The sequence below is a fragment of the Lepidochelys kempii genome, chromosome 17 (genome assembly GCF_965140265.1).
Source record: "Lepidochelys kempii isolate rLepKem1 chromosome 17, rLepKem1.hap2, whole genome shotgun sequence".
In the NCBI taxonomy this organism is placed as follows: Eukaryota; Metazoa; Chordata; order Testudines; family Cheloniidae; genus Lepidochelys; species Lepidochelys kempii.
Genome location: NC_133272.1, coordinates 19,370,673 through 19,396,561, shown reverse-complemented (window position 1 = coordinate 19,396,561; position 25,889 = coordinate 19,370,673). Strand labels below are relative to the sequence as shown.

General features: G+C 49.8%; 1 protein-coding gene across 4 annotated transcripts in view; it reads left to right on the top strand.

The window, feature by feature from the left end:
* The first annotated feature begins 3,034 nt into the window (after positions 1 to 3,034).
* The window catches only part of DTX2 (deltex E3 ubiquitin ligase 2), a 62,366-nt gene continuing 39,511 nt past the window's right edge, over positions 3,035 to 25,889 (top strand). For all 4 annotated transcript variants that reach the window (XM_073316067.1, XM_073316066.1, XM_073316065.1 and 1 more), the window contains exons 1-4: positions 3,035 to 3,157; positions 4,154 to 4,216; positions 15,049 to 15,438; positions 20,390 to 20,984. In XM_073316067.1, the coding sequence (XP_073172168.1) occupies positions 15,132 to 15,438; positions 20,390 to 20,984 (902 nt within the window). In that variant the 5' untranslated portion in view covers positions 3,035 to 3,157; positions 4,154 to 4,216; positions 15,049 to 15,131. The remainder of the gene's footprint in view (positions 3,158 to 4,153; positions 4,217 to 15,048; positions 15,439 to 20,389; positions 20,985 to 25,889) is intronic.

Sequence of the window (25,889 nt, the reverse complement as noted above, 5' to 3'; positions counted from 1 at the left end):
TGACTTAACCCCTGGTGTAGCCTGCACCAACGGTAGAGTCTTCACCAAACCACGACAGAGGTACTGCTGTAGCATGTTAAGTGTAGACAAGCCCTCAAGGTCTTCTAATAGCCCAGCCAATGTACCTTTAGTCTGATCTTTCACAGCCCTGCACCCAGATCTGCTAATATTGCTCCATCTGTAACATCACCCAGGTCTTTTTAGTCCAGAACCCCCCTCACCTAGCTCTGGCAATGCACCTCAATGCTGACCCTCTTCTTCCAGTCACACCCAACTATCTTCAACACACAGCTCAGCCAGTGCACCTCAGGTTTGACTGAGAGCCTCCTTATTGTTCCAGCTATGCCCGATGCAGCCTCTTGAAGCCTGCACAATAATACTGTAGTATGAATCTGAACCTGTACCCTGTGCGGTGTTTATACAGCCCCCCCCACGCTACCCATACCTGGAATACTGTGTGCAGTTCTGGTCACCCCATCTCCAGAAAGATGTATTAGAATTGGAAAAGATACAGAGATGATTAGAGGGATGGAACGACTTCTGTATGAGGAGAGATTAATAAGACCGGAACAGTTCAGCTTAGAAAAAAGACTACTAAGGGGGGAGATAATGGTCTATAAAATCATGAATGGTGTGGAGAAAGTTAATAGGGAAGCGTGATTGATTCCTTTACATAACATTAGAACCACAGGTCACCCACTGAAATTAATAAGCAGGAGGTTTAGAAAAAACATAAGGAAGTATTTCTTCACACAACGCACAGTCAACCTGTGGAACTCATTGCCAGGGGATGTTGTGAAGGCCAAAAGTAAAACTGGGTTCAAAAAAAGAATTAGTTAATTTCATGGACAGGTCCATCAGTGGCTATTAGCCTAGATGGTCAGATGTAACCCCATGCTCTGGCTAAGCCTCTGACTGCCAGAAGCTGGGACTGGATGACAGGGGATGGATGTCCTGTTCTGTTCATTCCCTCTGTAGCATCTGGCACTGGCCAACGTCAGAGACAGGACACTGAGCTAGATGGACCATTGATCGGACCCAGTATGGCCGTTCTTATGCTCTTTATCTCGCAAACTTTTCCAAATGTTTTGTAAACTTGCAGACACATGTGCACGCTTGGTGAATCTGTAAAACATTTAAAACCTCCTCCCCTGTTCCTGAGATCAGAATCTGACCCTCACTAATTCCAAAGAAAAGAGAAACCAAAGCAGTTCAAAAACATAGAAGAAAGCTGGAGCTATAAATCAATTGCTAAGCAACAGCACTGGTATCTCTCCGGTCACATGCAAGAAGAAGATTTCAACAAAAGGCATCATAATAAAAACTACCAAAGACTCAGAAGGGGGAAAGAGCAAAGTCATGTTGTCCACTGCTCCCCCTACCCGTGCAGGACTGTTCCCTGCAAAATACTTTGTTTAGTCTTTTATAGCTGACCCTGAATTTTGCAGGGGAGAAAACTGACACACTCCACCCCCTATGCTTTTCCAATTTTTCCTTTGGAGACACAAATCTTTTTCTCTCTTTGCAGCTGTTGTCTTTAAGGCAGGGAACATAAAGGTTCTTTAATCTTCCAGGTGATTCTCTTGCTTTGTGCTGCTTCCATAATCCTGCCTTTATCACCCACAGGCAAAAATGTAACGATTCATGTTCATCAGATATGGGTTTTGGAGCTGCCTCTGGTTCTCATTCAGTCCTATTAAGCCTGTTTGATGTCAGGGAGCTAAGGAGCTAAGCAGTGCAGAAAATTTAACAGAGATTTGAGATTAATCTGCATAAGTAAATCTTCTGTAAAACACCAAGTTATTGATGACTGATTACAATTTTTTTTAAACTAGATTTTCTGTGCTGGAAGCCCCAGATCATAAAATATCCATCTTTAATCCCATTCTCTAGCCTCGCTAGCTGTCTCTGTAACCGGTTGTTTTTGTCAGGCCTTGATAATACAGTAGAATCTGATAACATTTTGTATAGCAGCTTTTATCCAACCTCTCTCTGAAAATGCAGTAGGACAGATGTTATTTCCCTCTCCTTGTGCCAGTAAGAGATGAAGAGAAGAGAAGAGACTCAAAGAAGATTTGAAACAAGATGGTTAGAGCAGCTGGGAGGCTACGAGTCTCGCAATATTTGTGGTGTTTCTTAAAGCCCCAGCACCCAGAGTCATGTGATTATGTGAGACTCTCAGCTGTCATTTCAATCAAAAGTGAGTGGCTAGGCTTTCCGGGTGCAGAGAAAAGCTTGAAAGTGGGACCAGCATGTGACCTGAAGGCAAAAAAATAAACCCAAGTCTCATGGTTTTTAAGCCAAATTTATGATTTGGGGGCAGGGGCGGGGGGTTGGTTCATGGCTTTGGAGCAGCTGGGGTCAGTGACACTGTGCACCTGCCTGTCCCAAGCACAGGAAGGGGTGGCTGAGAACTGGGTCCTGCTTTCATAAGGCAGCAGCTGGGACGGAGTGGCCACCTGCACTCGCCTGAGAGGGGCTTTGAACCGCCTCCCACCTGGGCTGGGATGGGTCTCTCAGCAAACTCCCCGTACACGTGGGTTCCAAGGAGGATCAGGCCAATGAATTGGGGGGGGACATTTGCTGGGGGGAGGGGGGGTTTCAAAGGCCCAGAAAGTGACTGTTGGGCTGGGGGAGCCCCAGTGAGGCCCCAAAAAAACAACAGGGGGAGGTTGGGCGTGGCACATTAAGTCCCCAAAGCTGTGGCAGTAGGAGGAGTTGGGGGACCCCCCCCAAAAGACCCCAAAACTGGAAGAGAGATGGGCTGGGGGAGCCCCAATAAAATCCCCAAAACTGGGGGAGGCTGGGGGAGCCCCCAAAAGAGCCCCCCAAACTGGGGGGTGGGCTGGAGTGGGGAGCCCCCCAAAAAAGCCCCGTGGCGGGACTGGACTGGACTGGAGGAGTCCCCCTCCTCCCCCGAGCCCCGGGCGGGTGGCTGCAGCTGAGGCTGGGGCAGGGCGAGCTAGAGGCGGGGGGTGGGGGAAGGCCGATGGCCGCTCCGTACTACAAGTCCCAGGGTGCCCCGCGCGGGGGGGGGGGGGCGCGGCGCATGCGCGCTGGGCGCTCTGTCTCGGCTGCGAGGGAAGGCGCTGCCCCCAGCAGCTCTCGCTGCCTCCTGCCCAGCGCTGGCCGGAGCGGAGCGGCGCCCGGAGTGACGGTGAGGGGCGCCCCGGGCCTCTGAACGGCGCGGGTCGCGGGAGATGCCTGGGGGCAGAAGGGGGGTACCTGGGGGTCTGACCTCTGGGGGGGGCGGGGGGGGAGTCTGGCCCCTGGATGGGGGGGGGAGGAGGAGGAGGAGGAGGAGGCCAGGCAGGAGGGCGGGGGGGGAGTCTGGCCCCTGGAAGGGGGGGGGGGAGGCCGGGCGGGGTGGGGAGTCTGGCCCCTGGAAGGGGGGGGGGGAGGCCGGGCGGGGGGGGGAGTCTGGCCCCTGGAAGGGGGGGGGAGGCCGGGCGGGGGGGGGAGTCTGGCCCCTGGAAGGGGGGGGGAGGCCGGGCGGGGGGGGGAGTCTGGCCCCTGGAAGGGGGGGGGAGGCCGGGCGGGGGGGGGGAGTCTGGCCCCTGGAAGGGGGGGGGAGGCCGGGCGGGGGGGGGAGTCTGGCCCCTGGAAGGGGGGGGGAGGCCGGGCGGGGGGGGGAGTCTGGCCCCTGGAAGGGGGGGAGGCCGGGCGGGGGGGGGGGAGTCTGGCCCCTGGAAGGGGGGGGAGGCCAGGCAGGAGTCTGGCCCCCGGAGGGGGGGAGGGCGGGGGGGGAGTCTGGCCCCCGGAGGGGGGGGAGGCCAGGCAGGAGGGCGGGGGGGGAGTCTGGCCCCTGGAGGGGGGGAGGCCAGGCAGGAGGGCGGGGGGGGAGTCTGGCCCCTGGAGGGGGGGAGTCTGGCCCCTGGAGGGGGGGGTGGAGGCCAGGCAGGAGGGCGGGGGGGAGGAGTCTGGCCCCTGGGGGGTGGGTGGAGGCCAGGCAGGAGGGCTGGGGGTGCGTGACGGTGGGGTCCAGTCACTGTGAGAATCAGAGGGCAGTGTTGTGGGATGGGGGTCTAACTCTGAGGTCTGATCACTGTGGGGTATCTCTGGGAGGGCAGGGAGGTGATGGGTGGAGTAACTTGAGGTTCCCTTGGTGATTTGGGTGGAGGTAACTGATCCCTTCATTTCTTCCTTTCTCTAGTGAGAAGTGTGTCTCTGCAAGTCAGGGGATTTGTCTGTGCCTGGCGCTGGAACTGCTCCTCAGGTTTGGGCACGTCTCATTACTCTGGGTGGGCACTTAAAGCCTCTGTGTGTTCTGGAGATTTTACTCCCACTTTACTATTCAGTCCTCTCTCTTCCCCCGCCCCATCACCCCATCTGCTTGGATCTGACAGGCCTTCTCCAGCTCCAGGGACATAAAGCCCTTGTGCCCAGCCTACTCTATTACCCCTCTCTATCCCCCTCCCTAGAGGGCTGTGGGTGTCTACCACCTTCAGCCTCCTCCAGCGTGCACACCCAGCTTTGCAAACAATCTGTCAGTTTGTTCCCCCTTGCCGAGCATGCACCTCCCATTCAACATCACTCCTTTCATTTTCGATATCGACTGTCTCCACTCAAATACGACCCTGGTCTCTTGCAGATGCTAGTGGCAGACACCCCCTAAAATGCAAGGGGAGACTCAGTCCACTCAGTTCATTCCCAGATAACTCTACGCTGAGAATTTAAAGTGGCACCAATTAAAGCTAGTTACTTTTAAAAGAATGAGTAAAACAGTTTCAGATCTCACACCTGCCCAAGTCCTCCTGCCAAAGTGCGTGGGTTTAAAATCACATGTTCTTATTTTTTAAAATGTTTCTCCCTCCTTCCCCCATTGCTGTGTGCAAAACCTCCACACACAACAGGGGAAACTGACTAGAGCGGCAACCGTGAAACTGACTATGCGCAAGGTGCTGTCAGTGTCGAAGCTGTAAAAACAGAGAGATGCTTTGTCCTGATTATAGCTGCACCCGTGCAAACCCCATGGATGGGCAAAGCTGTACAATGTGAGCTAGTACAGTGTATCATTGCTTGGAGCTGGGGTAAGCTGCACTGATGAATGGAGCTAAGGCTTGCGTCTCTTTCATCCTTCTACTATAGTAACATTTGGCCAGTCCATGCCCAGAAATTCCACTGGCTGAACTAAATCAGTGCATCTCCATTGCACGCTAACTCACAATCAGCTCCTCCTAAGCTGATGTCCATGTTGCGAGGCGGATGTGAGTTTAGCTTGCAAAGGGTTTGTGCCGACTTAACTAAATCTGTTTAGAAACCCGTTTGGTTCAATCAGAGCAATTTGTGGTAGCCCAGCCTTTATTTGTTCCTTGGGAAAGCACTTTCAGACAGATGCCAGTTTTTAAACTGATGGTGACCCTTTAAGATAGCAATTTATTTTCATTCTCAAAAGTTATGAAATGTCTAGGACTTAAAGATTTTTTTAAATCTTGCATCTTTTAAAGCAATTTGCTTTGATATTTGGAAGGAAGTTCTGTGGGAGCTGCCTTTTACAGAAATGAGATTAATTTTGACTTGGGGTTAACTTTTCAAGTGCTAAAGGCCCATTTTCACTTAGTTTCAATGAGATCTAGGGCACGTAGGGTACATCTACCCAGCAAGCAGGATCCTGCTGCAGCTCTGAAGACCCCACTCCCTAAGCTTCAGATACCGAACATCTACACGCTATTTTTAGTGCTGTAGCGTGAGCCCAAGTCTGTAGACCCAGGCTCTGAGACTCACTGCCATGGGATCCTGCTTGCTGTGTAGACATGCCCTAAATGCCCAAGTGACTTTTGAAAATGTTACCCTTGTCTTAACTGTAGGACTTTTCTTCCTCAGGGTCTGATCCTGCAAATGCTACCAGTATTCCCATGGGGACACCGTGCTTGGTACTGTTTACTGGATGAGGCCCTTGGTCCTGCTCCTGCATTTGGACCCACAAGGGTCCAGTTGTAGGTTCTGGACTTTAGACTGTCAGTTGTTCCTGGCAGGCAATATCTGTGGTATTATGTGGCTGCCCATTGCTATAGTATCTGAGGATTGTGAGCCTCACAACACCCTGTGCTATTCCTGTGTTACCGCTGAGAAACAGAAGCAGAGGGTGACTTTCCCAGAGTCATACATGAAGTCTGTGGTAGAGAAGGGAATTGAACCCACATTTCCAGATTCCTAGGGTAGCGTCCTAACCACCAGACCACTCTTCCTCCCTAACTGGGCCTTTTATATGGATTGACCATATAAATAGTCATTTCTGAGTTTGATTCTTTAAAAGGACACTGACCACTTCTTCATAATATTTCTAGTCAGAATTCCTGACCCATGTTACAAAGAGCACTTGGTTTACTAAAATTGAACTAGTGTTGAAAATCTAATTTTCTTTTTGCTGTTCATGCTGATTGTTTATAGTGATTCTCTTAGCCTGGGCAAATAAATATTTGCTGAGATAATATAAGCCAAAAAGTGGAAACTTCCGTTTTGCTTTCAGGCTCTCAGTGGAAAACCCCACCCCCAAGAGAATGTGTGCTTAAAAGCAACTTTCTCGTTTTGCATTTGAACAGCACCCTAAAATATCTGTGTAAAACCCTTTTCCACTGGAGTGAAAAGAAATGAATGGATGCATGTCTGTTGGGTTTGGTATAAACGTGTTTATACAGAATCTGAAGTGCTGGCCAGCTTTGAGTTGACATTGTTTCTTTAGTGCAAACCTTCCTGATGAAGGGTCTGATCCTGGGAGGTGCTGAGTGCTTTCAGCTCCCCTTGGCTTCGGTAGTAGTGGAGAGAATTTAGAATTTTGCAGGCTGATCTCTGGACTGGTATGATCTGAGGGGAGCGCTCTGTATTAAGTACGTCTCCACTATGAGCTAGGGGCGTGATTCCCCTGCTCATGTACGCACGCTGAAACCCATGAGTGTGTACTCAGCTTTGGCTCCGCTACTGCTCTCTGTGCTTACGTGGCTGCTAATACTCGTGATAGTTCTTACTGAACAGTGCAAGTATGAGTGTGACAGGTTCCCCCCAGGGTGCCACCTGGAACTGGGGTACCATTGAGCCCTCTGACTCACCAGCCTGGGCTCCCTCTCACACTGTGCTGCTGTGAGAAGCTGCAGACCCGCTCCCAGTCCTACACTTCCACCAGCAAACACACAGATCGGGACACACCCAGCTGCAGTTACACACAGGCTGACCATGAACCAACAATGGAGAAGCTACAGCCAAAATAACCACCAGCTTCCCAACTTAGGACCCCAGAGCTGTACCATCCTGCCCTGGTCAAAACCCTGACCAGTATGAATTTATTATCCAGTTCGCCTCCCCCTCAATGTGGAGAGGAAATGCCCCTGCCCCTTGAGCTAAGATTCCCAAGCACTTTATTCAAATTCACTGGTTTAGATGAAAACATAAAATAAGTTTATTAATTACAAAGAAATAGATTTTCCGTGATTATAAGTGTTAGCAAACAGATCCCAGCAGATTACCTAGTCAATAAACAAAACCGCAAACTAAGCCTAAAATACCAGAAAGGTAGGATATGAATTAACAAATTCTCGCCCTGGCTGACGATACCAGCAGGCTTGCAGATTGTCAAGCCACAAGCTGCACTTGCTTTGCATCTTGGGATTCCCACCCCTGTTCCAAGTCCTTTTCTTTAGGAGATTCTCTTAGGTCTTCAGTTGTGGGGGAGTGAAGAACAACCAATGAGGTCGCTCCCTGCCTTATGTAGCTTTAGCATATGGCAGGAACCCGATGTCCCAAACTGGGTTTGTGGAAAAACACCTTGATTATCATACACATTGTGAAGAGAGTGGTCACTTTGGATGGGCTATTACCAGCAGGAGAGTGAGTTTGTGGGGGGGGGGGGGCGGAGGGTGAGAAAACCTGGATTTGTGCTGGAAATGGCCCAACCTGATGATCACTTTAGATAAGCTATTACCAGCAGGACAGTGGGGTGGGAGGAGGTATTGTTTCATGGTCTCTGTGTGTATATAAGGTCTACTGCAGTTTCCACGGTATGCATCCGATGAAGTGAGCTGTAGCTCACGAAAGCTCATGCTCAAATAAATTGGTTAGTCTCTAAGGTGCCACAAGTCCCCCTTTTCTTTTTGGAAAAACACTGGTATCCAAGATGGAGTTCCGTGTCATGTGACCTGATCACATGCCTTTGCATACTTTGCTGAGTTATAGCAGCCATTTCTTAGGCCTTGTCTACACTGGCGAAAAAACACCCCCCCGAGCGCTGCACCTTTCAGCGATGTAACATGCCAGTGTAGACCGTGCACCAGCGCCGGGAGCTGCGTTCCCAGCCCTGGTAGCTACGCCCCTCGTGGAGGTGGGGGTGTTTTTAGAGTGCTGGGAGAGCTGTCTTCCAGCGCTGTGCCGTGACTACCCAAGCCACAGGGCAGCGCTTTAACGTGGCCAGTGGAGACGTTCCCTTACAGGCTCACCAGGTTGGGGAGAAGCTGCTCCTAAGGCTTATTGTTTTTCCTAATGGCCCATTACCCTGAATAGGCTCTTCACAGCCCCCTATCTAGATTGGAAGCACTTTGCCCAGTGGGTGTCACCCAGGTGTGACTACATGTGAAATACAGATACATAGTCAATATTCATAACTTCAGATACCAAAATGATAATGCATACAAATAACATAATCATATTCAACAAAATCGTAACCTTTCCAATGACACCTCCATACAAAATGCATCATAATTATGCCATAATCATACAATTATATCACTATGAAGAGTATGGGGTGCAGTGTCCCAATGGGCACATGAATAAGGGACGCAAACCCCAGCTCGCAATGTGTGTAGCCTTAATGTCTCTTGATCTTGGTTGAGGCCTCTGCTGTAAATACTAACGATTCATTCTGATAGTGAAAAGGCTCTGGAGCCAGAAAGTTAGTCCGATGACCTTGAATCAGGTTGCCATCTTAATTTTTTAATGGTTGTGAAAGCACTAGGATTGCACAGGGTGGCGAACGAGCGTACAGTTCAACTCTCTCTTATATCAGGCTGTCTGATTTCCTTCTCTACGTTCACACTGCATTTGCTCGTAGTACTTTTTCTAGTATCCAGGTGGGTTTGCATTTCTACCTCGAAAACGCCCTTTGATATTTTGTCAGCCTGAGATCAGCTCTGTAAAGGAACCTTGTGGGGAGCGAATTATCGATGGACGATTGTAAATGCCCAGTGGTATTTATGCAAGTGGATGTGAGCAATGCATATTCATCTCTTCTGATGCATCCGCACTTGTGGCATGCCGTGTCTCGTTAAAGCCCCCTTGTGTCTCCCTGAGCTTCGGACTGGCGTGTGCCGTGGTGGAAGACAGTGTTATCTGATGTGATTTTAAAGGACACGGTGGCTCACCTGCCAGTGGGAGTTGAGCTTCAAACTCCTCTTAGAGCATGTTAGAATCCAGCTGCCAGAGCAAAGAGGGCAGCCACCTATTTTGATTCCTCCATTGTAATGGGTACTGGAGCCTGTTACCTGGCATAGTTCCACTCCTGGTTCTATTTGTCTGTTGTGCTAGGCACTGGACAGAAACAATAAGGAACTTATAGTCTAAACAGACAAAGGGTGGGATGGGAAACAGAGGCACAGTGCGGTAATGAGTTGGTCAAGCTCACACTGGAGGTCAGTGTCAGAGCTGGGAACAGAACCCAGGTCTCCTGATTCCTAGGCCAGACCTATGGTCATTACTCTCCCATGAATCCCAGGTCAAGTTTGGGGTACAGGCCATACCATTCCCTGAACCCCAGAGTCAGGGTTGGATACCCTTCTGCAAGATATACTGCAGCCCATAGAGAAGTTAAGGGTTTGATGCAAAAATCACTGGGTGGGGGTCCCTGGCCTGTGTTATGCAGGAGGTCAGACCTGGTGATCAGAATTCTGGCCTTAAACTCTATGAATAAAACTGATATGATCCTAGTAAATTTCACCTGGCTGCTCCAGGTGGGATCAGGCTGGGCCGGATTTGGCCTACAGTGCCCAGGAACAGCGCAGGTACCTGAGATTTCTCTACAGCTGTGAGACTCGTGTTTCTTTCCAGGTATCTCCAGCGACACCCACAGAGAGACCGGAACAATGGATGATGGTCATAGTAGTGCCTCTGTTGCTCCTGTAAATTCACAGGGGAACGAAACTAAAATTTCATTTGATTCGCTGTGGGGCTTGGCAAGCACCACGCGGCGCAGCGGGGCTGTTAGTTTGATCTTCCCTTTGGGGTTTCCGAATTGCACGGGATATGGGGCTGCCTGCAATCCTGTAACAAACGCGCCCTCCTGATGCTGAGTCGTCAGCCAGTTGGAGACCCCTGGCTTAGTGTAGCCTGCACGCCTAGGAATCTTTTAATTCAAATACAATCCATTCACCGCGATGATATGTAGTCGCTTGTTTGCGGACCTCGCGTTTCCTAAGTGTGGTGTCAGTGATCCTTGCAAATCTTTTCTGGGCATTGTCCTGTTCGAATAGCATGCTGAAAAGCCCTGTGCTTGAAAAGAATCCCACTCTGTCAGCCCTAGAAAACTGCCTACATCCACAGCACAGATCTAAGGCTCCCTGGCCTTTTCTTTTCCGCTTGTGAGGCAGGCTACATTGTCATTGAGTTTTTATTAGCACCGATGAGTTCAATCCAGAAATTTTAAAGCGACATTGTCAGCTGGATTGTAGAGCCAAAGTTCAGATTTTTATGTATTTAAAAAGGCTTTTACACAACAGAATAGTTGTTGGGGGGTTTTTTCCACCCCCCTCCAACTTCTGTTTTAAATTTCAGTGGAAACAGACTTTTGGCTTGAACGTTGCCTGGTAGTGCCGTGAACCCAGCTCTGCTGCTCACTGCTAGGGCTTGAGAAGCAGGAAGTGACTGTGAAGGAGAAAGAAACAAAAACTTTCCAAACTACTTTTGTTGTCAGAGTCCCCAGTCCTGCAGTCAAATCCAGGTGAGTGGATCCTTACATGAGGCTCTGCCCCAGGGGCAGAGATCCACCCGTGCAGGTCTGATTGCTGGATGGGAGCCCAAGTTAATAATCAAGTAGCATAAATGGTGAAAAATAAACTAGAAACTTACAATCTAAAGTGCTGTTAACAACAGGGGAGAAGATATTTTTTAAAACTAAAAGCAAAGTTGTTCTGCTGTGAGATTTAGCACTGACATGTAGCTACTACATCTGGGCCTGCAGATCTCTGAAGAGCTGGACCACTGAATTTAGTAGCTGACACAGTAGACACGTGGGGTCATGGGAGATCTGGGGTAGATATGCTGGTACAGGACCACAGCCATATTCTTCACTGTTCCTAGACTCTACAGGTAAGTGATGCAAATGCAGTGGATGTTAGATATGAGAGATCAGCAACCAGACTGAGAAGTTTGTAAAGTCCTTATCACAATGTACCTCAAACTGTTTCCATCTTACACGCAATAACGGTAGATATGCAAGGGGTGAGGATTGCAGTTCGGGGTGTCAAGTATCCGGGGGTAGCTGTGTTTGTCTGTATCCACACACAAAACGAGGAGTCCAGTGGCACCTTAAAGATTAACAGATTTATTTGTTTATAAGTGATCAGGAACAGCCAGCATGGATTCACCAAGGGAAGGTCATGCCTGACTAATCTAATCGCCTTTTATGATGAGATTACTGGTTCTGTGGATGAAGGGAAAGCAGTGGATGTATTGTTTCTTGACTTTAGCAAAGCTTTTGACACGGTCTCCCACAGTATTCTTGTCAGCAAGTTAAGGAAGTATGGGCTGGATGAATGCACTATAAGGTGGGTAGAAAGCTGGCTAGATTGTCGGGCTCAACGGGTAGTGATCAATGGCTCCATGTCTAGTTGGCAGCCGGTATCAAGTGGAGTACCCCAAGGGTCGGTCCTGGGGCTGGTTTTGTTCAATATCTTCATAAATGATCTGGAGGATGGTGTGGATTGCACTCTCAGCAAATTTGCGGATGATACTAAACTGGGAGGAGTGGTAGCTACGCTGGAGGGGAGGGATAGGATACAGAAGGACCTAGACAAATTGGAGGATTGGGCCAAAAGAAATCTGATGAGGTTCAATAAGGATAAGTGCAGGGTCCTGCACTTAGGACAGAAGAACCCAATGCACAGCTACAGACTAGGGACCGAATGGCTAGGCAGCAGTTCTGCGGAAAAGGACCTAGGGGTGACAGTGGACGAGAAGCTGGATATGAGTCAGCAGTGTGCCCTTGTTGCCAAGAAGGCCAATGGCATTTTGGGATGTATAAGTAGGGGCATAGCGAGCAGATCGAGGGACGTGATCGCTCCCCTCTATTCGACATTGGTGAGGCCTCATCTGGAGTACTGTGTCCAGTTTTGGGCCCCACACTTCAAGAAGGATGTGGATAAATTGGAGAGAGTCCAGCGAAGGGCAACAAAAATGATTAGGGGACTGGAACACATGAGTTATGAGGAGAGGCTGAGGGAGCTGGGGTTGTTTAGCCTGCAGAAGAGAAGAATGAGGGGGGATTTGATAGCTGCTTTCAACTACCTGAAAGGGGGTTCCAAAGAGGATGGCTCTAGACTGTTCTCAATGGTAGCAGATGACAGAACGAGGAGTAATGGTCTCAAGTTGCAGTGGGGGAGGTTTAGGTTGGATATTAGGAAAAACTTTTTCACTAAGAGGGTGGTGAAACACTGGAATGCGTTACCTAGGGAGGTGGTAGAATCTCCTTCCTTAGAGGTTTTTAAGGTCAGGCTTGACAAAGCCCTGGCTGGGATGATTTAACTGGGAATTGGTCCTGCTTCGAGCAGGGGGTTGGACTAGATGACCTTCTGGGGTCCCTTCCAACCCTGATATTCTATGTTTTGGGCATAAGCTTTCGTGGGTAAAAAACCACACTTCTTCAGATGCATGGAGTGAAAATTACAGATGCAGGCATTATATAATGACACGTGAAGAGAAGGGAGTTACCTCACAAGTGGAGAGCCAGTGCTGACAGGGCCAATTCATGCGAGTTTTTTGTTCAGGGTTTGGGTGACCTTAACTTTGGATTTCCAGGCTTTTAAAATGTGTGTGTCACTGTTTGGCGTGGGAGGGGAGTGATGGATTGAGATGGGGTTGGATGTTTTATTTAATGAAAACAAAAATCAAACAACATTTTTCTCTTAGGTATCACCTACCCCGATACCCTTCAATAACGAATAGAAACATACAGCCTTAACTTCAAGTTGCCAAAGTGCTTTGCCCAAGACATGGAACTTGCGTTTGTTGTTTCACAATCCTTGCAAACAGCTGTAGTCTAGAATTCCATTTAGATGCATAAACTGGGAAGCCCTCGCCCCTTTAGAGTGTCAGTTTTCTGATCCAGGAAATAGTATCCGTTACCTACTGGGCAGTGAATTTTCATTTACACGGAACTCACTTGCAGCCAATCAGGATGATGTCCTGGTTTGCATATTTAGTGCTGATTGGCAGCTGCAGCTCCTCGAGTTAGCTAAGCATTGTTGACCCCCAAGGAGGTAGACAGTAGACCGTTTGTTATGTGACTCTTTTCAGCCAATCATGACCCAGGATTTCGTTGGCCAGTAGGTAAGGAGGATGTCTACCCCCATCTGGGTTTTGAGGCTGTAGTGCTTTGGGGGAAAGCTACCACGTAAGGAGAAAGCGTTAATAGATGTATATCTGCTGTGATCTTTTTTTTTTTTCCTTCTGCTGCTGCTATATTTTAACAGGAGCACAAGCCAATTGTGTGACCCCTCCAAAACAGAGCGCGCCTCCCCCTGATGGCCTGCTTTGCTGATAGTTATCCAGGCCACTGTATATATTTGGAAAGGCCAGGAGCCCTATATGTACAGCTGTCCCTTTCCCCGTGGGGCGCAGAGTACCCCCTGCTTGCAAACATTGGCACCAGATGGGATAGAAAACTCCACAGCAGAGCTCTGAACTGAGATGATCCAAGCTGAGCTCAGCAATGCTGAGCAGCAGTGTGTGAAATCCAACGTAAAAATAACGCACGAGGCAGGTGTTGAGATTTTGCACCTGGGGTTTGTTGAAGTGACTTGTAATTCCAAGCTGTAAAATAACCACTCCTGGGGAATTGTGAGGGTGCTAAGTGACAGCAGCAAATGTCTCGAATTTTTTTTTTTTTTTGTTAATCAAATGATCTGTGGGGGGTCTCGTTTGCTGCTGGTGGCTTGTAAGCCTGGGGTCGTTGGGTAGAACTGCACAGGATGACTCATTCGCTATAGTTTTCTTTAAAATGCATCGCTCTCCTCTTGAGAACGCAGCCATCTGGGTGTCTCTGCTTTATTCCATATGGATGAGTTGGAAATAACCAACCACAGGAGCCGCCCCCGAGGGGTGGGTGCTGCGCCCACAGGAGCCTGGCTGCCCTAGATGCCAAAGGGCCCCGTACACCAGTGGAGGCTCCGTTGCTACCTGCATCTCCCCAGGCTCGTGCTTCTGATTGTGATGGACAAAACCTTCCAGCCAACTGATGGCTGCTCTGTTGGTTAAGTTGTGCCCTGCTCTTGAGCTCTCCAGGGCCCATGGCATTTTAGAAGGCTGTTAGCAGGCAGTGTGATACACGGATTAACCCTTTGACTGCGGCATTGGGGGAAGGGTAGCGATTGGTTTTTGGTTGTGTGCGTACAGAGCCTGGCTAATGGGGGCCTGATCCCAGATCAGGGCCTCTAGATCTATTGCAATACCCATAATGAATAACACTGGAAATCCTGGGTTCCTGTAATGCCCCATGTTGGCCTACTTGTCAGTGCTGACATCATGTGCTTGGGGGTCTAACACTGAGAGTCTTTGCCCCCAAAAGGTTACGCTGTCCATTTGATTGTAACCCCCCTAACGTTGGCAGCAGGATTCAGGCCTGGGTAGGACCCCAAACTACATTTAACCCGCTGGGTTTGACATTGATTCGCTTCTGAGTTGCATGCTTGAAGTGTTCAGCGAGTTCACCTCCCAATTGTCTTTCATGGAGAAATGCATATGCTTCCTCCCCCCGGGTTTGTAGACTTTGCCGCCTACCTGCTGGATTGCCTGCTGTCAGCTCAGGGTTGTCATTCTTAACTCTGTATGTCTTGTGTCTCTCTCTCTTTGCAGGCCTGACGTACGCCCTTGAAGGGGATGGTTTGAAGGTGGGTGGACAACGTGCTCTGGCTTGGCTCGCTTTCAGACCTTGGAAAATGGCAGCCGCGCTGGGTGCCGGAAGCGGTTCTGCTGGGCCACCTGGGCTCCCCAATTCCGTGCCAGGGCATGTGGCCCTGCCCGCAGTGGCAGTATGGGAATGGCAGGACGAGTTCGGCAGGTGGAGGCCATACAGAGGGAGCGTATGCAGCTTTATTGAACAGGCTCTCCAGGCCCCTGCACAGAAGGGGAGACGATCAGGACCGGGGCTGGCCAGCAGCAGTATCCCGCTGGGGCAGGCAGACGCCATGCTCGCCCCTTATGTCATCGACATACCAAGCCTGGTGCAGTTCCGACAGGACACAGGTAAGAAACCTCTTTCCTGGCTAATTTTACATGTGCTTAAATGCTTTGCAAGATTGCGGCCTGAGAACCGTATGCCTTCTTCCACCCCCCCGCACATCCCTTCAGGGAAGTTGCAAAAAAAGGCCTTTTTGTGATTAAAACACTCCTGTTTGATTCCCTTGTCCCACTCCTCCCCGGCTGCAGCACCAGCTGCTCTGGCTTGGCCTGGTGCCGTGTGAACGCTGCTGAGCTAATGCCTGCAATCCCCACAGAATGACGTAGGGCAGTGCTAGAACACTGCCCCTTCAGATTGACTTTCCTTTCCCACTTTTTTTTCCCCTTTGTTCCAGGGAGGAGGGAGGTTGGCTTTTGAGGGTAAAGTACAGGATTAGTTGCCGGGAAATCTGGGTTCTGTTCCCGCCTTTGCTCCTGACTCACTGCACAACCCAAGGAGGTCTCTCAGGCCAACAGTTTAATGTCCATTACATCTGGATGATCACCTTTAGTGCCTAGGGGCTGACTTTCTTTTCCCCTGGAAGTAGTGAGCACCTATAACTTGGATGGGGTTTCTGTGTGCTCATCACCTCTGGAAAATCAGGCCTGGGTGTGTCAAAGTGGACACCCAACATTAGTCCCCACTTCTGAAAGCACAAGCCTATCCGTGCCTCAGTTTACCCATCTGTAAAAATGGAGCCAAGTCCTGCCTCCCGAGAAGTGGCAAGGCTTGGTTCACTCTGAGGGCCTTAGAGAAGGGCAGAAATGTTCAGGTTTCTTGAATATAGTAAATCAGTTGGGTTCGCAGAGCGTGAGGGGCGATAAGATGAATCCTAAATGACAGGCCTATAAGCAAGGACGGACATGTTCCCCGCTCATATTCCTACTTTCTTGCTCTAATGTTAGGGTAAGTAGCACACAGCTGGGCTGGGCACCGCTCTGGAAAGTACCTGGAGCTTTGAAACCTGGCTAGGAAGGTGTCCCAAGTGAGAGACTTCATCAGCAAGATGTATGTGTTTGGGAGTGTCTGTCATTGGCACAGCCCCAGTAGCTCTGAATAGTCTTTAGGCACCCAGCAGCCTTGTTTGGTTGGGGCTCATAATGCTCTGAAACTGCTGTGGAGATCACCAAGCAGGCACCAGGACTGCCTCTTTCCATAAAGCTCAGTGACCAAGCTGTGCATAGAACCCAGGAGTCCTAACTCTCAGGCCTTGCTCTCCCCAGTAGCCAATGGTCCCCTCTCTCTAGGCCCCCGTTTATTTTCAGAAAGGGTCCCTTTTCTGACACGGCTACAGCAGCATGATTGAATCAGTAACAGTGATGGGCTTTGTCCCAGCTACGTGATGAGTTAAAATGGTCTCAGCACTCAGCAGTGAATCTGGTTCTTAGTGTAGGTGGAATCTTGTGAGCAGCTGGGGTGTAGGACCACCTAGGGAGCACCATTCTCTCCTAATGGCCAAACTGTGAATGGATTATCCTCCCACAGGAGAGGGGCAATCTCTCTGAAAGCAACTACCGACGCTCTATATTATCTTGCTTCTCTCTAGTCCCTTTCACTGGAAAAGATTCCACAGCGCTTCACAGATTGTATTCATGCAGGGACTGCTGAAATGCAGCCAGCTCTGGGGTGGAGGGAGGTGGAATGAACGTTTTGGCAAAGGACCCTGGGGGTCAAACTGCTGCTCTTATGAAACTATAACAGAATCTTTAATGTCGGGGCTGCTGACTCAGGTTTGAGGATCTTGTCTGAAAGTCCCCTCCCCGTGAATGCATGGGGCTCAGTAAATGGATCTTGAAGGGAGGATGGGCCGAGATGGCCTGGCTGGGATTTGGATCTGTGGCTGCAGGGACCGCAGATTCGTTGCTCACCCCATGAAGCTACCTGTTCAGTTTGCATTTCAGTATGATCCTTTAAAACGCTCTTGTTCCCACTATCTCCCCCCCTCCCCCCAGCTTCTGGTGGGGCAGTTATGTTCAAAGCTCCCCGGCTTTGAGCAAGGCTCCCCGCCTTTAGACATGAACGTTGTGTAAGTGATCAGCCAGCTGACCTTTGTAATGTGCTAGAGGTAAAATAAACTCCGCAGGAAACGTTCCTATGAAAATCGTTAAACAGAACGAAAAAGAGCCCATTGCATTCTCCCCGCTGCTATTCAACAGACAAGCAGGCTCTTCAAAGGAAGCTGGGAAGAATAACAGGAAGCCAGTGTTAACAGGTCTAACATCCCCATAGAAAGGGAGCGACAGCTGCAAAGGCGGCTCTCGAGCGCTGGATTAGGAACGAGCCTCAGCTGCTGGTCTGCGCAGTGTAGCCAGAAGTAAATATCAGGCGGCTTCAGGAACTGTCCTAAAGCTACCCTGTCTGTGTGGCCAAGACAAGAACAGCCAATGCCCTGCCCCCGGGTATCCCAGAGCGGTACCACCTCACACTGTGTGTTGAGTCCCAAAAGCCACCTCTTCCCACAGCTGGGGGCTAGCGGGTGCTGCGGTTCCATGTGCTGAAAGCCCTTGTGCTGCATTCATCCTGCAGTCTGCTAGGACGTAGGATGTCACTGCTGGCTTTGAACGCTAGCCCCCAGCTGAGCATCGGTCTCCCACCTTCTTTTTCCCACAGCGCCCATGGTACAGACTCTCTGGGGGGCTGCGTTAGCTCCCAGGGGTGAGGTTTCCTCTGCCTCTCAAGGCTGCGATCTCATCCCCGTTGCTCCCCCCAACAAATTCCTTCTCCTATGTGTCTCGCCGTGCATCCAGGGGTGCTGTAAGAGAACATCCCCCTCCTTCACTTCGTTTTCAGGGAGCAGCCAGGTGGGGAGCAGTTCCTAGAACTTGCTTTTGGGCACGTGCTCTGATTTCCCATCCCAGAGCCAGCTCCTCAGCTGGTGGACGTCAGCCTAGCTCTCTTGATGTCCGCGTTACACTGATTTACTCCGACTGAGAATCTGACCCACTAGGATTTCCAAGCCTGATGTTTGAGCTACAAGGGCCCTGGGGAAGTTACTAGAGCGCCTTTCCTTTCAGTATTCTAGCTCTTAAGTAGCGTTGGTCACATGTTGTCTCTTGTCATGGAGCTTGCTATTAAAGGGTCAATATTCCGTCGGTACAGCAAAGTAAACCGAGAGCAGTCAGTGCTCTTGTACGGAGCAGGTCGCTTGCTGAGCTAACCTCTGAAGCAGTGATCTGTAACTTCCTAAGCCCCCAGGGCCACAGAATCAATTTCCGTAATACGCTAGAGGACCACAAAACAGCCGTCATGTGAGATACTGAAGTCCTATTACTTGGAGATAGTGCTTTAAAGTAATCATGAAACTTTTTTTCATATGGACACATGTAATGGGGTATGTGAGGGGCAGTGTTGTCCAGTGGTCGAGTGAGGACTCCTGGATTCTTTTCCTGTCTAGTCCTGTCATTGACTCGCCTTGGGCAAGTCACTTTGACACCATGCCTTAGTTTCCCCATCATAACGTGGGTACCTCACAGGGTCATGAGGCTTAAGGTTTGCAGAGCATCTGGGCATCCATGGATGACAGGTTCTTGTAAGTCAGGGAGGTCCCCACCCCGCTCTCCCTGCAGCACTCGCAATAGATTATGCTCCATAATCACTTCCTTTATTTTTAACTTATGTAATGAAACCCTGAGGCAGGACTGCACTTACAAACCTAAGCCTTCACTTGAGCCATCTGTTCCTTGGGATGTTCCCTGACCCGCCTGTCCCTTCCTTCTGGCTCTTTTACCTTGAAGGAATTCTCAACCTATTATGCGTTGGAGTTGGAGTTAATGACACCCTCCTTATCTGGTTGCCAGAGTGAGTCACTAGAACAGCTCTGCACCTCTGCAAAGGGTCTTGAAGTCAGACACCTGCAAGTCAGATCCCTACAGCCCAACACTGGTCCCAAAGAGAGCAAAATATGATTAGCCAAACGCATTATACCGGAATCCAAACCAAACCTACAGACACCCAGGAGCAATGTAGAAAGAGGCTGACTTTAGGGGAGTTCCCATGAGACTAAAATGTTCAAATTCATCTAAGTGACTTGGGAAAACGGGACTGAGGAGCCTAAGTGACATAGGCACTTAGGAGGCATTGAAAGTCATTGGGACCGAGGCTCCGACGTGCCTGAGTCACTTAGGCTTGTGAGCCACTTCGGTGCTTTTGAACGTTTTCCCCTGGTGCTTCTCCCTGTACAAGCTCTGTGGCTGCTGAAAAGCCTTCCTCTGTGAATGTGAAGGTTTGCTCATGCCTCCCTGTTTCCCCCCCTTACGCGTGCGTCCCCAAAGACACTAGCACCATGGAGGAGCAGCGCTCTGAGGGCCCCTGGGCTGGTTCAGCCCCTGCTGGGGGAAGCCTTTTTTGCTGACTTTTAATTTCCCCTTTTATTGGTTGGTTTCTATCCTCCTTGAGCAGGTTTTAATAAAAATAACCAGGGGAAATGTGCTTCTCAGGTCACTTTGCGGCTGGGAAGCGGAGCCTTTGATATGTGAGCAGGCTTTAACTCCCTGGTCTAGAATAACCCTTGAACCAGCAACTCCTCTGTGGTTTTGTTCCCCTTCCCTCTGTATGAACAGCTGCTCTCTCTAGACTTCCCAAACTGCTTTCCCAGGTTTGCCTCTGCCTTTCCTTCGGACTGTTGCACACACGTGTGTATGTGTGGGTGCGGTACCTGGCAAAGTGGCCATTTCAAAGCATCTTCTAGGATTGTTCGATCTCTGAAAGACCCACATCTACTAAGCCACCAGACCTGGGTGGTTGGCCCTTTGGTGGTCACTTCAAAAACGTTCCACTGTCCCTTTTGCTTATGATTTCCTACAGTGCCCTAAGGAAGTGGATGCCAAATTCCCATGGGAAGTCAAAGGGAGTTGAGTTCTTGACTCCCATAAGCACTTTCAGAAATCTTGCCCCAGGGTGCCACTTCTCCATAGTTACAGCGTTGCTATGTTTTTTGTGGCTTTGACTGATGTCCAGTGTCTGTTTCTCTTGAACCAGGAACCATGCGATCCGTCCGCAGACACCTCTTCGCTCAAGACTCTGCGGCCGGGCAGGGCATCGTGTGGGAGTGGCAGAATGACGAAGGTGGGTGGTCTCCATACGAGATGAAGATCTGTGTGTTCCTGGAGCAAGCCTTCACGCATGGCCTTCAGCATGTAGACCTGAGCTCCTTGGGCTACAACTACGACATTGATTTTGTATCGCTGGTCCAGGCCAACAAGACCTCCAGGTTCCGACGAGGTATTCAGAGGCGCATGGACACCCCGTATCCAGTGACCCCGGCCTCGGGGCCCCTTCACATGGCAGTGGCTTGTTCTTGTCAACAGTGCTTGTTGAATAGTGGAACTGGCCCTGTCACCACGCGCTATCGGCACTCCATGATAAACCTCCCCAGTTCATCGGCTGTGCCACAGGTTTCCAGTCGGACAGCTGCACTAAGCTCTTCTGGGCTTGGCTTTGTGCCCTATAACAAACCGACCTTGTCTGGAGCCAGGTCAACGCCGAGACTCAATACACAGAGTGCATGGGCGCTGCCTCAGTCCGTGGGAGCCGGAGGCCCAAGCCCAGGACTGTCAGCGTCTAATGGAGTCAGGTACAGAAACTGATTGTGTTTAGGGCCTTTGAGAGAGCATAGTCTAACCTGCTAGAATTTGCCATGTAGCGGGCATTTGAATCCAGACCCATATAACCATGGTTGGATGTGATAAAGAAAAGAAAAAATTGGAGTTTGTGCCCTGTCTGGCAGCTTTGTGATGGATAAAGATGGCCTGGAAGGAGGCTACTGCATTCTCCTTCCCTCTTGTTTTTTCACATCAGAAATCCAGGCCAGATCTTCTCTAGAAGTCTCTATGGGCCCTTGGAGAACTTGGTAGGATTCTGATGTGGCACGTTCCAGGAAGGGAGAGGTGGTGAATGGAAGGGACATGGTTTTATTCAGGCAGTTTAAAACTGAGTTAACACGAAAGCCCCCTGAAAACAGCCAGCTGTAAAAGAGTCGTGTTCAGAACCCCGTCCCTTCACCGAAGGGCCGAGAGTGCTCATGACACGCGTCTGAGACCGCCAGTAAGTCATCCAGGAAAGTCCCTCCTTGATAGCTCTAAGTGTAGTTTTTATGAACCAAAAGTCCTTCCCGGACTTTTTAATCAGCACAAAGAATTTAAAAAAAAAAAAAAAAAAAATGAGAAAAGGATAAATCCAATGATATTTTTCTTGTGCTGCTCACCTTTGAAGGCACTGAGCCAGATTCATCTCTGGTGTATCTGAGGTCCGGGGAGTGATGCTGCTGACGAATTTGACCCATTATATTCGACAGAGCCTCCAGCTTCATAAGGTTAAATGCTGAGGTCTGCCTGGATAATCAGAGACGCAGTTTGTTCTCCATGTGCTCTGATGCCTGAGTAAGGCTAAGATTTTGTCGCGGAGGTCACGGAATCCATGACTTCGAGACCTCGGTGACATTTTCCACTTCAGCCCCGGGCAGCATGGCTGGAGGTGTCAGCTGGCAGGGGCCCCGCAGCTCCCAGCCGCTGCGGGTAGTGGGGAGACCCTGCAGCTCCGAATGAATGCAGGCAGCAGGGAGCGCCCTTTCTGCAGCTCCCAGCCACCACCGGTGGTGGGGTGGGGGCTTGCAACAGGGGGTCCTCTGCCGCTCCTAGCTGTCTTGGGCGGCAGGGGAGACCCCGCAGCTGGCCGCGGCAGCAGGGGGGACCCAGAAACCCCAGCTGTCATGGGTACTTGGCCCTCCTCACTTCCCTTTTCATAGAATCGTAGAATATCAGGGATGGAAGGGACCTCAAGAGGTCATCTAGTCCAACCCCCTGCTCAAAGCAGGACCAATCCCCAACTAAATCATCCCAGCCACGGCTTTGTCAAGCCTGACCTTAAAAACCTCTAAGGGTGGAGATTCCACCACCTCCCTAGGTAACGCATTCCAGTGTTTCACCACCCTCCTTGTGAAAAAGTTTTTCCTAATATCCAACCTAGACCTCCCCCACAGCAACTTGAGACCATTGCTCCTTGTTCTGTCATCAGCTACCACTGAGAACAGCCTAGATCCATCCTCTTTGGAACCCCCTTTCAGGTAATTGAAAGCAGCTATCGAATCCCCGCTTATTCTTCTCTTCCACAGACTAAACAATCCCAGTTCCCTCAGCCTCTTCTCATAAATCATGTGTTCCAGTCCCCTAATCATTTTTGTTGCCCTCTCCTGGACTCTTTTTTTCCAATTTTTCCACATCCTTCTTGTAGTGTGGGGCCCAAAACTGGACGCAGTACTCCAGATGAGGCCTCACCAATGTCGAATAGAGGGGAACAATCACGTCCCTCGATCTCCTGGCAATGCCCCTACTTATACAGCCCAAAATGCCATTGGTCTTCTTGGCAACAAGGGCACGCTGTTGACTCCTGTCCAGCTTCTCGTCCACTGTAACCCCTAGGTCCTTTTCTGCAGAACTGCTGCTGAGTCGCTCGGTCCCTAGTCTGTAGCGGTGCATGGGATTCTTCCGTCCTAAGGGCAGAGTCATAGTTATTTCTAATAAAAGTCAGGAACAGGTCACGTGGATTTTTGGTCATTGCCGGTGACCTCTCTGTGACTTTTACTAAAAAATAATCATGACAGAATCTTAGCCTTTGCCATGAGCAGCGTCTGTCTGACGTGGTAGGACTGGAAGCACAGCAAAAACGTCACTTTTTGAAAAAACGATCGGAGGCTGGCTGCTTGGGGCTTCTGTTTTCTCCCCTTTCCACTGAGGTCACTCTCTGGTGGGGGCTTATGGACAGCTTCCGAATGTTTTCAAGGGAGTAGCCTAGGTGGAACAGAAGTGTTGCGCTTGGTTCCGTGTCCTTTCAAAGGATTTGGCCTCACTTGATTCTGCTTGGCTGCAGTCCTCCCCACTGTACAGAGTTCTGTTCATGCGACAGCCACCACTCACTTGGCTGTTCCCTGACACAGGTGAGACAGGTTTCCATCTTGTGGTGAAAGGGGGCTCTTAGCTATGTCTCCTGAACGGGGCTACAGCCCGGCAAAGGGAACCGTGTGGGGGACATGTTTGGTTCCTGCCTATGCTACAAGATGCGTGTTTCAATGAGTGTTGCGGCTATGCTGGAGACGGGGCGACTGTGTTGTAACGGGGTGCAGAGGTGGGTGCAGGAGTTCTTATCGATCATTTCACATTGTTCTGCCTTTAACAGCTGCCCCATTTCTGTGTCATGGTGTCACATTTCTGGGAGCGGCTCAGCTGCTGTGTTCATGCCCGTTTCCCAGGAAAGCAAGGAAGCTGAGCGTGCTCTCTCTGCTGTTTATCTGTTAAGGGAGGGACGAGACTCCAGTGTGTACCTGACCTGATAAATGTCTGTAAACTGCCAAGTGCGCACCTCTCAGCCCTGTTCTCTGCTTGCTTCCTCTCTGGGTTGTAGTGTGACACGGACCTTTTGTGCCACATGCCATGTTTGCTCCCTCCCAGCAGCAGAAGTGTCAGCCAGACTCACTTCCACAAGTGGAACAAGCGGATGTCCTCCTTTCTTCAAAACCGTTCTGGCCTGCATAGGGGTCTTTCCCTTTACAAATAGTCACAAGGGTAGCAGCAGTAAGAGGTGGATTGTTAGTTGGAATGCACCTTTCATTCAAAGCGCTCAAAGTGTTTTGCAAACAGAGAAGAGCTGAGACCGCAAATCCCTCCTGTCCCGGAGGTAGATATACATTCCAGTTTACAAATTGGGGAAACTGAGGCACAGGTGGGCCTTCCCCAGGGTCACACAGCGAGTCAGTCACAAGAGTCAGGAATACACTCTAGGGGTTTATCGACACTTTAAAATAATAATAATAATAATAAAAGCCTGCAGTAGCGAGATTCAGCTCGGAGCCGGAGTTGTCTATTGGGCTAAAAATAGCAGGTTGGAGTTGGAGCCCAGGCTCTGAAACCCAGTGAGCAGGGTGGGTCTCCGAGCCCAGGCTCCAGTCCAAGCTTGAATATCTACAATACTATTCTTAGCTCTGCAAGCCCTAGTCAGTGGATCCAGGCTCTGAGACTGTACCACCAGGTGTGTGTGTTTGGTTTTTTTTGCAGTGTAGACAAACCCTGAGACTCACTGGCTGGGGTGTGTTTTTGCAGTGTAGAGGTACTCCAGATCTCCTGACTATTGTTGCACTTGTATGTAGCTTGTGTGGTGCCTTTGTGCTTCATGATACTTCAGCTCCTCCACCCATCAACAAATAATGTCTCCCGTCCTCTCAAGCTACAGAACAAATAAGGAAGCATTGAAAGTGGGAATGATTCCCTAATTCTCTACACAAAGCTATTCCTGATGGACAATCAAATTGAGTTGAAAGGAAAACTCCAGTGTAATGTGATCACTGCATCAAACTGCAGAGCTCAGTTGATCACTAAATAATGTTTCTTTAAAGCTCACGAAAGCTTATGCTCTAATAAATTGGTTAGTCTCTAAGGTGCCACAAGTCCTCCTTTTCTTTTTGCGAATACAGACTAACACGGCTGTTACTCTGAAAGGTGCAATTTACACTCCTAAAAAGAAGTACTTGTGGCACCTTAGAGACTAACAAGTTTATTTGAGCATAAGCTTTCGTGAGCTACAGCTCACTTCATCGGATGCATCCGATGAAGTGAACTGTAGCTCACGAAAGCTTATGCTCAAATAAACTTGTTAGTCTCTAAGGTGCCACAAGTTCCCCTTTTCTTTTTGCCGGTACAGACTAACCCGGCTGCTACTCTGAAACTTAACACTCCTAGAAGAAGCTGCTGTCTCAGCAACCTTGTGGTGCAAAATCAGATTGAGAGAATTCATGTCCCATTGGAAAGCATTAGGAAGTCAGGGGGCTCATTTCCAGCTGAATCTTGGAAGTGTTCTCGTTTCTCTGTGCTTTCTAAAGAGCTGAATTTTCTCAGTCCTACTATGCATCATTTGGCTGGGCCTCAAGCGGGGAAGCACAGTATGGTATCATGTGCACTCCCCCAGTAGTGGAGAGGATGGCTGGATAGCAATCCCAAAATAATGGCAGGCAGCGATTTCTGAAAACTGTTTCGGAAATTAAACTGTTATCTGTCCAGCTGTTTTGGGCATTGTCCAGAAACCTCTGCAGGTTTGCCGTTTACAAATTGTCATTTATCTATATGTAAAAAATAGAATTGTTGGTTATACAAAAGACCATGGTTTGTACGCTTTGCTGCAAGGACTGCCTCAGTTCATAGGTGAGTTTGTTACCGTTGCATTCCATCTCTCCGCACTGCTTGCTTTCTGCGCAATAAAACAGAAGAAACCTGCTTGGCCTGCCTGATTAGTCGGTTTCAGATACTTGAAAGGTGCAGTCTGCACGGTCTGACGATCACAATGCCAGGACCCAGGCAATGACTCCAAAGGGTTCTCTTTGGCTCTCTGGCTGCTTTCTTTCCTCTCTCCGCAACTCCCCTGCCCCCAGGAAAATGCAAAGAACTCCTTTGGAACTGGGTTGGAAGTCAAGAGACTTTGGGTCTTTTCCCAGTTC